At 40.9% G+C, this 17,954-nt stretch overlaps 1 protein-coding gene and 1 pseudogene across 1 annotated transcript in view; one reads left to right on the top strand and one right to left on the bottom strand.

Annotated features, from left to right (window-relative positions):
- Bend4 (BEN domain containing 4) overlaps nt 1–17,954 on the top strand; it is a 28,676-nt gene that overhangs the window by 1,313 nt on the left and 9,409 nt on the right. The window contains exon 2 of the mRNA XM_013008912.1: nt 7,718–8,284. Coding sequence (XP_012864366.1) covers nt 7,718–8,284 — 567 coding nt within the window. The remainder of the gene's footprint in view (nt 1–7,717; nt 8,285–17,954) is intronic.
- LOC105980139 lies at nt 9,242–9,714 on the bottom strand (annotated as a pseudogene).

The following is a 17,954-nucleotide window of genomic DNA, read 5'->3' as shown; positions in this document are numbered from 1 at the left end:
GCGCGCGCGCGCGCGCCCCGGGGGGTCTCAAGACGCTTCTGGCTCGCGAACCTGCGAGCAGACCCCGGGGAAGGCCGGCGCACTGCAGGACTGTTGGGAGGGACGCGGCTTGGTGGAGAGGCCGTTGCTTGAGGCCTGCACCCAAGGGCGAGCCCCGCTCCCTGAGGACCCACAGGCCGGTTCATTAGCTTGTGTGAACTAAAGTTCCTTCTCACGGCGCTTTTTAAAGTTTTCTAAATTCTGCCTATTAGTAAACGGGAGTGTTTTTTTTCTCCCTCTTTTCCCTAGTGAAAATAGCAGCGCTTTGTCTCTCAATGAGTTATAGATGAGCTAAACATTCAACTGTTTGTCAATATTTTGACACGTGAGGGATTGGTTTTGAGTAAGAAAAATCTAATTACAGGTTATCAGGGATGTTCTGTCACATCCCTCACAGACTAGGAGATGTGTGAAGGTTTTGAGTGGGAATCTTGCATTCTTGGGGGGGGTGGCTCCCCCCATCTCCAGTTGCAGTTGGTCCAATATTCCATTGTGTTTTATATTCATTGTTAGCTGCTTGCCTGCTTGCATTTCTCTCATTTTTCTTCTTTGAGGTTCATGTACCCTCTGGAGATTGGGATCTTATTCATGCGCGTTTATTTCCCTGTTCTGGCATATCCTTTTTTATGTTGTTTCTTTTGCAGTTTGGGTCCATTTTCCATCTTGTTTATTCGTTGCTTAACCTTGGTTCCACCATGTCCACTGGGGATTCCCCCCCCCCTTTACAAAAGAGCTTGGTTCAGCTTTTCATCTCCTTGTACTCATCCTTTCAGGTTTTGCTGACTATCTTCCAATCTTTTACTTCCCTTTATACATTGTAAATCTGCCTCCTCTCATTCCTGTTTTTATCTATAGCTTAACCTTGTTTTTCCTGGACATGTCCATATTGTAGGTTTCTTTGTGCTGCAGACACTTGCCATCTTCCCATAGTTACTCTGGCTCTGAAAGTTTCTCTGCTATTTTCCCCTCATGTGGTGGGATTTTGTTTTGTGGCCCCAACCCTCTTTCTCATTCTGTTTGTTTTGTCACTGACCTCTGGTAGACATGAACATTGTTCACTATAAAGGTGTGAAGGAGCTTTTTGGATACCCTTCCAACTTCCCTGTTTTAAAGGCTACTTTTTAAATATTTATTTATTTAGGCAGTCCTGGGGTTGAACTCAACCTTCTGAAGTCCTAGGGAGGGTAGATAACACAGAGACTGGCTGACTGCCTACTACTTGTTAGAAAGATGAGAAATGGAATGTAGATTACTTCCACAAATTGAGTAAAATATTACAGAGGCAAAAGATGGAAAAGGCCATAGAACTATAAAATCACAGATTGTGGTCATTTTACTCATCAATGGACAAAGCCATCTCAACAGGCACAGAGATGTGAGTGGCCATCAGAAGGACAGTACCTAGATCGCTGATTGGTTCTTGGAGGAACTAATGGTACCACTTTGAACCAATAAGCTCATGTACACACCAGGGCCATTTAAACGCGTGGGGTGGGGCCTGCTGGTGGGAGCTTTGCCTGTTGAACCCTCAGAACAATGTGATATCTGACTGCAGAATTGCATACCACCTAGTAAACTGAAAATTGTAAAACTTCAATATGATCACGTGAGTCCGGATAGGAGAAGCAAAGCTGACTGTCCAAGGTAAATGCAGTGAAAAGATGAAAGGGTTGAAGTGAATTTTATTTGCTATTAAGTGCCATAAGCCATCGAGAAGAGAAACATGATTAAAAATAGATTTTTTCAACAATCTTATAAAATCTTATGAAGAGTATAATTTTCCTTAAAAGGGGTAATACACCATGGTTTTAAAAGCATATTTTTCCTCAGTGGGAGGCTTAGAGTTAAAACCCACGTAGATCTTGATATGCAGCCTAAATTTGGCATCAGGAAATGGGAAATTGCATCTTTAAGCAGAGTACAATCAAAAATGAATTACAATAAATCCTATATAATTGCATAGGTCATTCTCTTTAATGAGATTTTATTAACCTGACTGTCAAGCTTTTGAGTCAGGCAGATATTTTATCTTCTTCAACTGATAAAAGTGTCAGCTATAAACCACCATATAAATATTCATAAATCTACACATCTGTGGCAGCCTATCAGCATCATTCTTTTGGACATTAAAAGCATTCTAATTACTTTCTGTCTAGCAGAGCTGAAATGCTGCCTGTTATAGTATGTGCTTGGCAGGCATGATTGCTTTTGTTTGCCATCACAAATAGCAGCATCCTATTTTATATACCGATGGTCCAGAAAATATTCAGGGATTGACTGAGCAGGATGAATATTAGGAAGCACCATCTGGTTTTGATAGCACCGAGTATATTAACTCATCTGTTAATTTTTGACACATCATTGATTTATTTATTTAGAAAAATTGCATGCTGTTTTGCTGTGTTGATGTTGTCATTATGAAAAAAAATTGGATGGCATTTTTCTTAAAAAAAAAAAAAAGACATTGTTCAAAGGGTGATGCTTTCATTTCCGAACTTTATTTTCTATTCCAAGAACTCCTCTCTTAAAAAGACGTGAATTTAGTATTTTAAGGAAATCATCTATTTTGAACTACTTGAAAGCTTTTATGGAAGATATATGAATATATGACAGGCCCCTAAAAATTTTCTGCTTCTCCATTTTTAATATTAATATATTTCACCCTAAAGTGGTCTAAAATCAAAAGGTTACCACTAATCTTGACTACTGTGATCTCCCTCATAGAAACAGGATTCTCCCGGGGATCTTCTGTGCTGGCACATTCTGTGCAGTCTTTCCTTACAAACAGGGCATTAAAGTAGGGAGGCTGCGTGATTGTCTACTTCCCCTCCCTTCTCTTAGTCACTTATCAGATTTAGGATGGATTAAACATCTAAATGCAGAAGAATTTCTAGGAATGAAATTTTTAATTAAAAAATAAAGGAATGACTTGAGATTTTTTTTGAATCAGACCAAGCATCATTTGCAGTATGATACTATCTCCCAAAAGGCTGTACAATAAAGCAAAATGAATGAGAAGTGGTCATTTTTAAAGTGCTTTGTGGTTGTGATTTATTACTGTTTTTCAAGTATTTCCTTTTAGTGAAGTTGGGATAAAGCAGGCAGTTTTAAAGCCCCTTTGTATGCTGTTGACTCGGATTCTCTGCCATCTTTGCCTAGAACATCTTTATGACTAGAACAAAAAAGTTGAAAAAAATCAAAATACTTGTTCATACTATGCTTAGTTAAGACTCATGATCAAGGCCAGGCACTGGTGGCTTACACTTGTAATCCTAGCTACTCAGGAAGCTGAGATCTGAGGTTCAAGGTTCAAAGCCAGCCTGGGCAAGGAAAGTCCGTGAGGCTCTGATCTCCAGTTAACCACCAGAAAACCAGAAGTGGTGCTATGGCTCAAGTGGTAGAGTGCTAGCCATGAGCTCAAGAGCTCAGGGACAGCCAAGGCCCAGAGTTCAAGCCCCAGGATCAACAAAGAAAGAAAAGCAAAAAGAAGAATCATAATCAAGGCGGATGGCGGTGACTCACACCAGTACTCCCAGCTACTCAGGAGTCTGAGATCTGAGGATCGAAATTTGAAGCCAGTCTGGGCAGAAAAGTCCCCATAAGATTCTTATCTCCACTTACATACTCAAAAACTAGAAGTGAGGCTGTGGCACAAAATGGTAGAGTGCTAGCCCTGAGCACAAAGCATCTCAGGGACAGTGCCCAGGCCCTGAGTTCAAGACCTACAACCGATCAAAACAGAAAAATCAATGATCCACAGACATTCCATTGTGTTGGTATGACAACTATAAACTTCACTTATAATGGGCATCACACTGCACTTACATGTCTAATTACATTCATCTAGAAAGCTTAAGTATCACTATTTGCAATATAAAGTGGAGAGAGTTGCTGTTTCTTCCACCAAATGTAGTAGTCATATTTTTCAAAATCTTGCTTATTAGTGTAAAATCATACTGTTAAGATAAATTAATGTAATGAAAAAGGAAAAATTTAACTTGAAATGTCTTACTGGTTTTTCTTTTTTTTGGGGGGGGTCCAGTTTTGGGGCCTGAACTCTGGGCCTGGGCGCTGTCCCTTAGCTCTTCAGCTCAAGGCTAGCGCTCTACCACTTGAGCCACAGTACCACTTCCAGCTTTTTTTCTTTTTGCTTATGTGGTGCTGAGGAATCGAACCCATGGCCTCATGCATACAAGCCAAGCGCTCTACCACTGAGCCACCTTCCCAGCCCCCTTACCAGTTTTTCTATATCCAGAGAATGAATGTAGAATGAAGCCTTTCCAAAACTGCAGGCAAGAACTATTTTGATTGTAACTCTTTTCTGATATTGAGTGTACTTTAATAGATTATCTTCATAATGTAGTATATTACATAATGATTTTTTTCTCAGCATGTTATGAGTTTATCCTTCAATTAAGAAAACAAATCACACTTGTCCCTAAGTCAGTTTTTTTCCCCTTAAAAATCTATGTTATAATGTGATTCATCAATATGATTAAAACTACTGAGTATTTTGTAGGACAATGGACAGATATATTTGAGCAGCCTCTTGCTAAGCAATAGTGTTTCAGCCTATCCTTGTATATTTGTCCCTTTTATCAAGGTTATGTTAAAGGTGTATAGATGGAAATCAATTGGGACAAGGCTGATTAAAATGCAAACAGTAAATACAACTTCAGGTCTAGAATGGGATTATAGGATTAAAATGAATGAAAACTGCTGTTGTGCTAGAATTGAACATTCCCAATCAATATCATTCTTTGATTTTACTAATAAAAGAACAAAAACCAGGAAGTAAAATAATGAGAGTGGAACATCTTAAGCCTTCACTTTCTTATTTAAATAGTTAGGTCATTGTAAAGAAATGGCATCCAAAGTATTTATGAGACTTAGGATAGAAATGTAAAGCAGGCCCGTGTAACATGTATGAAGTAATTGAAAAGCTTGAGTGAAGCTAATCTGCTGTAAAGTAAAATACGTTTCATTTATTCACTTGCATTGACAGATATCTTTCATAATGACCAGACTTGCCTTGGGGGATTTTCAGACAAACCCATGGTCTTCTCTTTCTACTCTGCCTCATCTTCCATCCTGAGGAAAGACTTCACATACATAGAAATGCCCAGTCTATATACTCTGAGCTCTGGTACCATGGTCTATCTGTCTATCTGGATGGATAGCTCAAGAAAGAGGCCAGCATTAACCCCTTAAAGTTTATGTAGGGAATTTGTAGATCTTGAGGATTTTGCTATAGGGAGATGATAGGCTGGAAGAGGAGGGTCAGGCAGGCTTGGGAAAGTAAGGAAGTGCTACCCCAAGGGTGGGATAGTGCCATCTTAAGGTGGTCCTGTCATCCCACCCCAGGCAAATAAGTTTGGAAATACTATGAACCAAGGTCTCTGTGTTATTGATAAGAACCCTGCCTCACATCCAGTCAGGTTTTTGTGGTTGTTTTTGTCAGTCATGGGGCTTGAACTCTGGCCCTTGGCCCTGTCCTTGAGCTCTTCAGCTCAATGCAAGCACTCTAACACTTGAGCCACAGTGCCACTTCCAGTTTTCTGTTGGTTAATTGGAGATAAGAGTCTTATGGACTTTTCTGCCCAGGCTGACTTTGAACTGTGATCCTCAGATCTCAACCTCCTGAGTAACTAGGATTACAGGTGTGAGCCACCGGTGCCTGGCCCAGTCAGTATTTCCTCCTCAGTGTAGTCTAATCACTTGGATGGAAGAGATCTGGTCTCTGAGTTGGGAAAAGTCTGGGATGGTATCATCATACAGATTGGGGAGAAGTAAGGGGTACAAAGCATTATCCTATGGACTTTCTAAATATCCTTTGAGTCAGTGGATTGAAACTAAAGCCTAGCATGTACACTGCTGCTGATCTGTATCTCTGCCCTTTTTTAAAAGATTTTTTTTGAGACAAAATGTTTTGCTAGTTTCTAGACTTGGATTCAAAATCCTCTTTTCTCAATCTCTCAGGTAGCTAAGATTACAGGACTGTGTCTCCATGTCTGGCTGTATTATTACTGTTACTCTCTTGATGGCACTGGAGTTTTAACACAAGCCCTATTTTTTCAGATAGGAAGGCCCCCTCACTGAGATCATCCTACCTGTCCTTATCACATAGCTGAGGTGACAGATATGCATTATGACACTTGGCCTATTTGTTGGACCTAGCTAACTTTTTACCTAGGCTAGCCTGAAACTATGATCGTCCTAGTCTCGGACTCCTGGGCCTGCAGCTGGGATTATAGGTGTTAGCCACAACTTCCAGCTTTTTTGTTTGTTTGTTTCTGCGTCTTCTTTCCCTGTTCCTTTTCCTTTCTCCCTCCCTCCCTTTTTCCCTTCCCTCCCCATGTGCCTCAGTTTCCCAAGTATACCTACAGGTGCACACTACAGTGCCTGTTTAACATAGAGGCCTCTTAAAGTGTTGTATCTATGGCTGCATGCCTTATATCTTGTAGAGGGTTTATTACAGTCTTTCCAGCCTCATGGAGGCCCTTAAGCTTCTCATCATGTTTTACCTTAAAAGTTTCTTTTTCTTCCAGAAAAAAAGTGCAGCTAGTTAGCATTTTCAGGGACAGCCAGTGGCTAGCTGTATTTCTATCATAGAATTATTGGCATCTGCAGTCTCCAGTATTTTGTTGTTGTTGTTGCCAATTTTTTTTTGGGTGGGGGGTTAAGCAGAGGGGAAATAAGAGACATCCTCTTACCACTGTGTAAGTCCTGCAAAGTATCACTCCATTTATAATAGCCCATTGTAGGGTGTAGCAAGGAAGAAGAGAAGCTGCCTTATGACACATTCAGGCTGTTTTTCAAGAACCTTAGGCTGACAGCAGTAACATTTTTCACAAATTGGGAGGGCTTTTTTTCTTTATTTTTGCTTGGGTTTTCGGTTTGCTTTCTGCTTTTCACTGCTTGTTAGATGCTTTAGAATTCATGAATGTGGGCTACTTGATGCCGTATTAGGAGATCTGACAGTCTGATGGAAGTGTCTCTGAGAAGAGGCACGAGTGATTTTTCAAATGATGCTGATTGAGGGCAGCATAAGCATTAACCTTGACGAATCCAAGTTAGCAGGTAAATTAAAAAGCAGCACAGTGAACACATTTGTTAGATAAACCACAGTTTTGTGCTCATCCTTCGCTTATAGACGCACTCTTTGTTTTACCTGAGATTTCTAGTGAGCTCTACAAAAAGACTTATCTCTCTTCTCCACTTTGCATCTGGAGCTGCGTTCTCTCAACAGGGATTGTATCAGCTGATTAATAGCAAGGGCATGAGGGCACTCCAGAAATAGAAGTAATGATTGCTGTAAGCCCTCCTATCAATGAAGAATTGAGTATCAGTGGCCAGCTCAATTCATTAGAGTAAAGATATTAATGAAACCAAAGGTGTGCAATTAGATCTGTGCAGACCAATGAATGCTACAGAGAGGAAAATCTCCATGGGGCCTAGGGTCAAAGCCCAGTTCATTCTTAGAGGAGTGTGGGATCCCTCACCAGGCCTTTCAGGAATCTGTGTCTTGTTAATAGGGGATTCGTTTCCTCGATTTATGACAGAAGCTAGAAATGCCTATTTTTTAAAATATGGTTGAACATCAAGTCAAAATTGAGGACTTTGCATCTTCCTTGCCTTTGGCTGTCAGCCACTGATGTTTCTTTTTATTTCTTTTCAGAGAGTCGTATGATCTTGGATGCTTTTGCCCAGCAATGCAGTCGTGTTCTTAGTCTCTTAAATTGTGGAGGAAAACTTCTGGACTCCAACCATTCTCAATCTATGATTTCTTGCATAAAGCAAGAAGGCTCTAGTTACAATGACAGACAAGAACCATGTCACATTGGGAAAGGGGTCCACAGCCAGACCTCAGACAATGTCGACATAGAGATGCAATATATGCAAAGGAAACAACAAACTTCTGCCTTTTTGAGAGTTTTTACCGACTCCCTCCAAAATTACCTACTCTCGGGGAGCTTCCCGACTCCAAACACATCATCGGTCAGTGAGTATAGCCACCTGGCCGACGTGGATCCTCTTTCAACCTCCCCTGTGCATACACTAGGTGGTTGGACTTCTCCAGCAACATCTGAATCTCATGGTCACCCATCCTCTTCTACCCTGCCCGAGGAGGAAGAAGAGGAGGAAGAGGAAGGCTACTGTCCTCGATGCCAAGAGCTGGAGCAGGAGGTTATTTCACTGCAGCAGGAAAATGAAGAGCTCAGAAGGAAACTAGAGAGCATCCCAGGTATGCTGCCATATTACTTGCAGGACATTGCAACTCTTTTCATTGGTCTTGGTTATTAATCTGTAAGCATATATATTGTATGTAACTTATTTATTCTTGCCAGCAGTTTAGAAAATTTGGAAAAATAGACTTGCCAAGGCTTCCTTAGCCTGCCCATGACAAATAATTTTGGGATGAGGCACTTCAACATGTCTTAATCTGAAGAGTGAAAACACTTTTCGTTCAAGGTTTCTGCTTTTCCTCTTAAGCCACACCTCTGCTTCCAGATTTTTGATAGTAAATTGGAGATGAGAATTTTATAGACTTTCCTGCTCTGGCTAGCTTCAAAGTGGGATATGCAGATCTCAGCATCTGAGTAGCTAGGATTATAGGTGTGAACCACCAGTGCCCAAGTATGTGTTACTGTATTAGATCATCACAGTACATATAAAAAAGTGTTAAAAAGGTAAAGTTTCTTTCAAAAAAAATGGAATTAAGTTAAAGGAAAAAAGTCACAAAAGGAAATGCTATTTGGTTTAGCTATAGGAAGTACTGAGCGAGAATTAATTGGAAGGAAACAAACAGTGGAATTTCTCGGTAAACTAAGGTAGTCTCAACTCTCTAAGCACAATCACTGAGAAAGGTGGATATAAGATCCTGTACTTCATCTCATTTAGGATGCCATTGGTTATGAGATCAATCTTATGATCAGTTGCCTGATGAGAATCAATCTTTATGCTCTATTAAAAATAGAAAAAAGAACACTGTTAAATCTTAATTGTACATTATAATTATCTTAAGACACAATGTCTATAGACAGCAAAATCTATGGGCCTATCATCATAAGATGTAAATAAAATTCCTTGAAATTCATTAAGTGCCAAATACAGGGAAGATTAAGTTGTTGATTTATTTTTGCTAGTACCAGGGCTTGAATTCAGGGTCTCTTGGATTTTTTTTTTTTTCAAGGTATACATTTTAATCAAACATCTCTCCCATTGATACATTTTCAAGTTTTTTTTTCAAGGTATACATTTTAATCAAACATCTCTCCCATTGATACATTTTCAAGTTTTTAAGAGGTGACCAGGCCAGACCCTTTGCTGCTTTTGCTTTGTTTTTTCCCTTTCCTTTCTCTCACTTTGCCTTCAGCCGTTTTCTCTGTCTCTGGTTCATCCGTACTGGGTACTGTCCATGCTGGTCTAAAAGAGTTTTTTTGTTTCTTTTAATTTCAGTCTCCATCTTCGTGTCATCATTTTCATCCTTCTCCACACAATCCATTTTCTCCTGGCAATGTTTGGGTGCCACCACGTTGCTATTTCTTCAACATCTTTCATGAAAACATTACCATTGACTTTGAGAATACTTTTAAGTCTGTTGAGTTCCTTTGTCTTCTTTGTCTTCTCAGCACGCATTTTCCTTTTCTACTTACTCTGTAAACTTTTAGACATGCTTCACCAGAGGCTACACCACACCGACCATGAGCAACACTCCGCTGACAGGCAACACGCCAACCGGACGCGCACACTCCCGGCTTCCCTTGGCTTTTTCACTTACAGCTGGTGCTCTACTACTTGAGCTATGCCTCCAGGTCCAGCATTTTACTTGTTAATTAGAGATAGAGTCTCATGGACTTTCCTGCCTGGGCACAATCCTCCAAGACTCAACCTACTGAGTAGCTAGGATTTTATTACCAGTTCCTGGCTTATTACTGATTTAAAAATTTTTTTAAATTTGTATGTATGTGTATGTATGTGTATGTGTGCATGCAGGTACGCTAGTACTAAGGCTTGAACGCAGGGCCTGGGTGTTGTCCCTGAGCTTTGTTGCTCAAGATTGGCACTCTGCTACTTGAGTTACACCTCTCCTTCCTGCTTTTTGATGGGTAATTGGATATAAGAGTTTGATAGCTTTGCTGCCTGCGCTGGCTGTGAACTGTGACCCTCAGATTTCAGCCTCCTGAGTAACTGGGATTACAAATAGGATCCTCCAGCACCTGGCTTTATTTTTTTAATCAAATTTTTATTTTGTGTATGTAATTATGTGACATAGTATTATGGGATACAGGTACAAAGGCTACTAGAGTGAAAAAATTAACACCCACCTCAGTTACCCTTTTATGGTATTTTTTTGGTAAGAGCAGCTAAATTCTACAGACTAGAAAACTAACTTTGGATTATGTAATAATGATCCTGTTAGTCCACTGCTGTCATTTTCCAAGTGAAAAGATTAAAAATTTATAGATCAATAATGTCAGGTTTTAGATAAAGGAATTTTACAAGAACAAAAGGTCCTTCTAGTGGCTGCAGTGCAGACATGTGCTGTTTGCTAGCTGTGGCTTTTGGCAAATCATTTACATTCTGAGTCTCAGTTTCCTCTTTCATTAAGCAAGCTTAACCCTTCTGAAAGTACTAATTCAGTAAGTAGTGAGTACCTGGCTCTTCCAGTGAGCAATTGTCAACTTGAAGTAAGAGTTGTCAGGTGCATGCCTACAATGTCAACACTGGGGAGCCTGAGCCAGGGATCCTGAGCTCCAGGTCAGGCTGGGCTTCTTAGCACCCTGTCTTAACCCAAAGAAAAAAGAAAAAGAGGGAGATCATTCTGTGCTTTTAAGTACTTTTCCTGGGTTAAAAGTCACTGTTCTGACCTTTTAAAGAGGCCATGTTTATTAGGGGTCTTCAGTCCACTGTATTTTGTCTCTTCCCACTTTCAGTCATTTACCATTCTTGGATTCCACTTCTCATGGATCTGTGGGTTTGGACCCTCCTCCTTTTCCCTCTGCCTTCATTGAGGCCCATCTCATAACTGATCCTTGCAAGGGTCTCACTGCTCCTTTCCCAAATTCCCAGCAGTTCTGCTTTAGCAGCCCCAAGGTCCTAAGTGGCAGAAAACCATAAGGACTAGACATACTCTGTGGAGCAAATTCTAGAACCCCCAGGATGACCCTTGAGGCCCTTTAGTTCCAAGGTCATTGTTTTTAGAAATACAACCCTCACTGCCCATCAGTTACCCAGCATTCCAGTTTACTGGACAATTTATGGCTCTGGCAGCCAGATAATTCTATACCTTTAGTCTTCTTTTTTTTTTTTTGGTCAGTTGTGGGGCCTGAACTCTGGTCCTGGGCGCTGTCCCTCAACTCTTCAGCTTAAGGCTAGCACTCTACCACTTGAGCTACAGTGCCACTTCCGGCTTTTTCTCTTATGTGGTGCTGAGGAATCGAACCCAGGGCCTCATGCGTGCAAGGCAAGCACTCTACCACTGAGCCACCTTCCCAGCCCACCTCTAGTCTTCTTTATTCCTGCTAATCTTCCTAATGCAGTTGAGAAATTCCTGGGTATCCTGAGTACACAGATGCTCTCCTGTGTAATAGACCCTTCCCCCAGCTCCAAGGCAAAGTTAAGGACTTTCTGTAGTTCACAGTACATACTTGTTAGGTTGTCATAAAGGGAGTGTTTGCTTTGTGTGTTTCTCTTGATGCCCTGATAAGAGAGGCTAGTCATGTGAGGTCCTTAAGGGTAGAGATTTAGCCTCTCTTGGTTGAATTCTCATATTCTAGCCCACTGTCTTGTATACCATTGCAGCGGTACACATTAATTGAACTGAAACAGGATGTTGTCATTATCAAAAATACAACTTCTTTTTTTCTTTTTTTCTTCTATTTTTTTTATTGTGAAAATACTGTACAGAGGGGTTACAATTGCATGGGCAAGATAATGAGTACATTTCTTATCAAGCATTGTAGCCTCCTCCTATACTTCCCCTTCCCACCCCCCCACCCCCATCCCCACATTATCGCCCCCCCCTGCCAAAATTGTAAGGTTCGTTTTTCAACATAAGACTTGTACATTTCATTGTTGCAATGGGTCCACCTGTATCCCTATTTAAACAATTTGTTTTTTCCTTCCCCTCCACAAATTATACCAACATCAAATACAGTGAAAACAGGGGTTATACTGTGGGGGAGGGGCATACAAAGCAACAAATAAATCATTTTATAAATACGTTAGAAACAGTTGCAAGAAAGAAAAAAATATTTGAATCCTTATCTTGGGGTTCATTTCGCCTAACATCACAACTGCATTTTTAAGCTGAGCATTACTTGTGGCAGATCATCTATTTCTAGAATGTTTTTAGAATGTTATATGCTATAGAAACAATGTGAGGAGGACCCTTAACAATGATTAAGTATACAGATTGTCAAGAGGACAGTAAGAAATGTCAGCTTCCCAGTAAATTTATATGTGACATATTTTGAAAAGTTTTAAGCCTTCCAAAAATATGTTTCGCAAAGTATGTTAAATAATGCTTTAGGAAAGTCTAGAGAAACATAGTAGCTGAGAATAGAAGTGAAAAGTTGGGAGGCTGAGGAGGATTGAACGTTCACTACCAACCTGGGGTATATCATCAGACCTTGTCTCAAAAAAAAATCAGGAATTAGAAACACATTCTTTTCTTTTTGCTTTTCTTTTTTTTTTTTTGTCCGTTGTGGGGCCTGAACTCTGGGCTTGGATGCTGGCCCTCAGCACTTCAGCTCAAGGCTAGCACTCTACCATGTGAGCCACAGTGCCACGTCCGGCTTTTTCTGTTTATGTGGTGCTGAGGAATCGAACCCAAGGCCTCATGAGGCATGCTAGGCAAGCACTCTACCACTGAGCCACCTTCCCAGCCCCACACATTCATTCTTTTTCTTTTCTTCTTTTTTTAAATTTTTTTTGGGGGGTCTGGTCATGGGGCCTGAATTCTGGGCCCGGGTGCTGTCCCTCAACTCTTCAGCTCAAGGCTAGCGCTCTACCATTGAGCCACAGCACCACTTCTGGCGTTTTTTTCTTTTTGCTTATGTGGTGCTGGGGAATCGAACCCAGGGCCTCATGCATGCAAGGCAAGTGCTCTACCACTGAGCCACCTTCCCAGCCCCTTTTAAATTTTTTTTATTGTGAAAGTACTGTGCAGAGGGGTTACAATCACATGAGCAAGGTAATGAGTACATTTCTTATGAAGCATTGTTGCCTCCTCCTTTGTTTTTCCCCTACCATCCCTTCCCTCCCATCTCTACAATTACATTCTACCCCTCTCCACTCACACATATACACATTCATTCTTAATGTGAGCAAAACCAGAATTGGAGTAGTTGCTTTGGAAAAGAACTTTAATACTAATAGCTTCTTGGATAGGAAGCAGGAAGTCAGCATTAAGGGAGCCTCTGAAGAAGAAACTAGTCTCTTATCTTAAATTATTGGTATCTGGCAGTAGGCACTATTGGGTACTTTCCTACATTTCAGTTAGTCCTTTCAGTACACAATAGATAATTACCTTGGTCTTAGAAGTAAGATAGTGGAATCTCAGATGTTCAGTGATTCTCCCGGAATCTCCTAAAGTTGGTCCGTACATTGAAAAAATAGTGCCCACCATTGCTTTCGGACTAATTCCAGAGCCTGTTTGCAAACAGTGCTGACATTATCTTGGAATGCCTTAAAGACTTTGTGTTACGTTAGCTACCCTTCCTTGACCGTGACAAAGTCTTCTTATAGAGGATTCCTTTTTCTTGTTGACACGGAAAAGCTTCCTCTACACCCTTCTCTTCCAGTGGAGTTTTCTGTGGCAGTGGTTCCTGATTTATTCTCTCATTAAACAATCTTTCCATCAGCTGTTGTGATTTGCTTAAATTTATGATTTGCATTGGGGAAGACCTGTGGAGGGTATAATTGGCTCCTTTAGGGCCCTATTAATTTTTTAAAAAATTTTATTTAGTTATTTATTTTTGCCAGTTCAAGCCAGGGCTTGAACTCTTCCTGAGTGCTGTTCCTGAGCTCTTTTGCTCAAGGCTAGCACTCTACCTCATTTAGCAACACCTCCACTTCCAGATTTCTGGTGGTTAATTGGCAATGAGTCTCACAGATTTTCCTGGCAAGGATGGCTTTGAACTGCCATCTTCAGCTCTCAGCTTCCTGAGGAGCTAGGATTACAGTTATGAGACACCAATGCACAGCCCCTGTTGATCTTTAAACAGCTGTAAGCCTTGACCCAGCTCCCTATTTGGAGCCCTAAGGAAGGACTGGAACCACATATGATGCACTGGCTGGTTAGTCCCTATCTTGGAAGGTAACGGTAACATCCTTGCATGGAAATTCCACACCATAATTGTCCACAGTGCTATAGACTTAAAGAACAAAGAGGCAGGAGAATAGATTTCCATAATTCCCTCTCGGTGTGTTCCATGTTTCTCTAGGCAATGGGGCATTGCTCTTAATATCTCCATCTTCCAGATTGAATTACTGACTTATTTTTGGCTTTTTCACAGAAAATATGTAATTGACCTTGCAGCCTCCTTGTGTAAATCTAGGCAGTTATCCAAAGAGCTCCCAGCCAAGAGCAATATTCCATATTCCAGCATGAAGAGGAAGCACCTAGAAGCTTCTGCCTTTTAAAGGCCAGGTTGAAGAACTTCACGGGAGAGACTAAAAGATAGTATCACTTAGAGTGCCCTAGGGAGTAGTTATTGGCTATGGAGGAGCTTTGTCCTCAGCCTTCTTGGATTTCAGCCTTGTGCCCAGGCATTGGTGCCCACTGCTTAAATAGAACCCCCAGTAGCTGGTAAGTACACATAAACAATTCCATCTTCTCCCAACATGTGAATCAATTGGCCTTGGTCAGAGCTTAGCAGTGTTGCCTAAATGTTAGATGTGTGCAGTGTGGGAGAATTGGCCTGGCAGCTCCTCCAGAACTGTGAGATCAACTCTGAAGATCATAGATGCAAGGTCAGGGAGAGAGACAGTTATAGAGACACTTTTCTAACAACCATTCGGTTGTTATGCCTACTCTAATAAAAGTTTTGTATTTACAGTACAGGTTGAATATCTCATCTATAATGCTTAGTATCAGAACTGTTCCCGATGCCTGATTTTTTTTCAGATTTGGGAATATTTGCATATACATAGTAAATGAGGAATGAATGAGATGGGACCCAAGTCTAAATATGAAACCACTTACGATTCAGATTCACCTGTGCATTACAGAATACTTTGGTGCACCTGTATATTTACAGCAACCTGTCATGAGTGAGATCAGTGTAGCATTGTCTGCTTGTCTTGTTGGCACAAGATTTTGGAGCATCGTGAAAAATTTTCAGCTTTGGGATACTAAACCTGTACTGATTTTTATAAGGCTGATAAAGGAATAATCACAGCCATTATCCCACATCTAAAATGTAAATCATTGTTGGTGATTATTAATATTGGCTTGATCTTTCCTTCTGTTTTGTGTGTGTTTTGTCCTGGAACTTGAACTTGGGCCCTGAGTGCTGTCCCTGAGCTCTTTTGCTCAAGTTTAGCACTCTACCACTTTAATCCACAGTACCACTTCCAGTTTTCTGGTGGTTAATTGTTAAGAGTCTTACGGACTTTCTTGCCTGGCTGGCTTTGAACCAGCCTCTTAGACCTGAGCCTCCAGAGTAGCTAGGATTAAAGGTGTGAGCCAACAGTACCCAGCTCTTCCTTCTCTCTCTCTCTCTCTCTCTCTCTCTCTCTCTCTTTTGTCAGTCATGGGCCTGAACTCTGGCCCGGGCTCTCAGCTCAAGGCTAGCTCTCTACTACTTGAGCCACAGCACCACTTCCTGCTTTTTCTGCATATGTGCTGAGGAATCGAACCCAGGGCCTCAAGCATGCAAGGCAAGTACTCTACCATTGAGCCACCTTCCCAGCCCTTCCTTCTCTTTTTCACACATTATTTTTAATGTGGTTGAAGTTACACTGGAGATTCAGTTTAATAGGCTTCATTGGAAACATTTTTATACTTCATTTAAAAATACTTTCATTCTTAAAATTGTAAAATAAGGGTAGAGAGATCAAAGGAAGTTTGTTCAAATCCTGATTAGTCAGTTACTAAACTTCCAAGCTTTGTCCAGGGCTCAGCCTTGCCCCAGTCACTTCACGTGGCAGTACCATAGGTACCGTTTCATTTTATCCTAATCATAAACTAGGTTTATAGGATCTCCCTGTTCAGTCCTGTGTAGAGGACTGGGATACAGAAGTTATAAGTTTTAAAGGTTACACAGTGAGTAAACACCCAGAACTAAACATAGCCTGTATCCCTTAGTTTCTCAAACGGTGTGTGTGTGTGTGTGTGTGTGTGTGTGTGTGTGTGTGTGTGTGTGTGTGTGTGTGTGTGTGTGTGTGTGTGTGTGTGTGTGTATACAGGTTTTACTACATAGCTCAGGCTATGTAGTCCTCCTACCTTAGTCTCCCATGTCCTAGAATTACAGTTATGCCCCACTACACCTGGCTCTTCTGCTGTTTTTTTTTCTCATATTGAATGTCTAAATCCAGAGGATGTATTCTTTTTTTGGGGGAGGGGGGGTCCGGTCATAGGGCCTGAACTCTGGACCTGGGTGCTGTCCCTCAGCTCTTCAGCTCAAGACTAGTGCTCTACCACTTGAGCCACAGCACCACTTCCGGCTTTTTTCTTTTTTGATTATGTGGTGCTGAGGAATCAAACCCAGGGCCTCACGCATGCAAGGCAAGCGCTCTACCACTGAGCCACCTTCCCAGCCCCAAAGGATGTATTCTGTAGCACCAGTAAATTGGACTTTAATAGGCTGGTGAAATTCAAGTTAATGTTTTTTTAATTATTATTCAACTTTGGTTCAGTGGCATACTTCAGACTCAAGCAGCTGCAACTTCTTTTGGTTATCTTTGGTGGTTATTCAGTGAATACTTAAGCCAGTTTGAAGAATATATTTTAAAAGCCAAGTGCTGGTGGCTCATGCCTGTACTCCTATCTACTGAGATCTGAGGTTCAAACTCAGCCAGGGCAGAAAAGTCAGCAGGAATCTTATCTCCAGATAACTACCAAAAATCTAGAGGTAGAGGTGTGGCTCAAGGAGTAGGGTGTCAACCTTAAGCAAAAAAGCCAAATGAGAGTGCGAGACCCTGAGTCCAAGCCCCAGTATTTGCATACACTCATGTGCACGTGAACGCGCGCGCACACACACACACACACACATACTATAGTCAAATGACAAATGACAATTCATGGATTGACATGACTGAGGGCCTATAAAGATTTTTTTTAAGGAAAATACCTTTTGGCAAGAAGAAAAATTTCCTAGCCTCCCACTTTCTGCCATTTAAATTCTTCTAAGCGATGTTGATATAGTTCTATATTTATATAATAATGTGATGTTGCCTAAAAACCCAAAGCCATTCACAGTGGATGAAGTGAATGAAGATAAATATGTTTGCCATCTGAAAAAAAAGTAAGAAAAGCAGGTGAAGAAAGTTAAAATTGGGGCTTAGGTTAAATATTATTTCCTTTAATGTGACAAAAACCAACTTAAAACACAGGCAAAGAAAGGTGAGTGGCAACAATTCATATAAATTAGATTATTAATTTAGCTCCCTTTAAGAGAAATTAGTTAATACTTCTGAAAGAATTCTAACAAATCTTAAAATGTAGGCATTTATGCAACGATGCAATAAAATTGCATCTATCTTGAGTTAATATCTTCTTTTTTTGGTATTACTGGGCTTTGAACTTCATGCTGGCTAGGCAGGTGCTTTATCACTTAATATATATCTCAGCCTCTTTATTCATTTAGTTAATTTTTTTTTGGGTCCGGTTGTGGGGCCTGAACTCTGGGCCTGGGCGCTGTCCCTCAGCTTTTCAGCTCAAGGCTAGTGCTCTACCACTTGAGCCA

This window comes from Dipodomys ordii, unplaced genomic scaffold (genome assembly GCF_000151885.1).
Source record: "Dipodomys ordii isolate 6190 unplaced genomic scaffold, Dord_2.0 Scaffold8, whole genome shotgun sequence".
Lineage (NCBI taxonomy): Eukaryota > Metazoa > Chordata > Mammalia > Rodentia > Heteromyidae > Dipodomys > Dipodomys ordii.
Note: the sequence above shows the minus strand (reverse complement) of the source record. Positions and strands in the feature narration are given on the sequence as shown.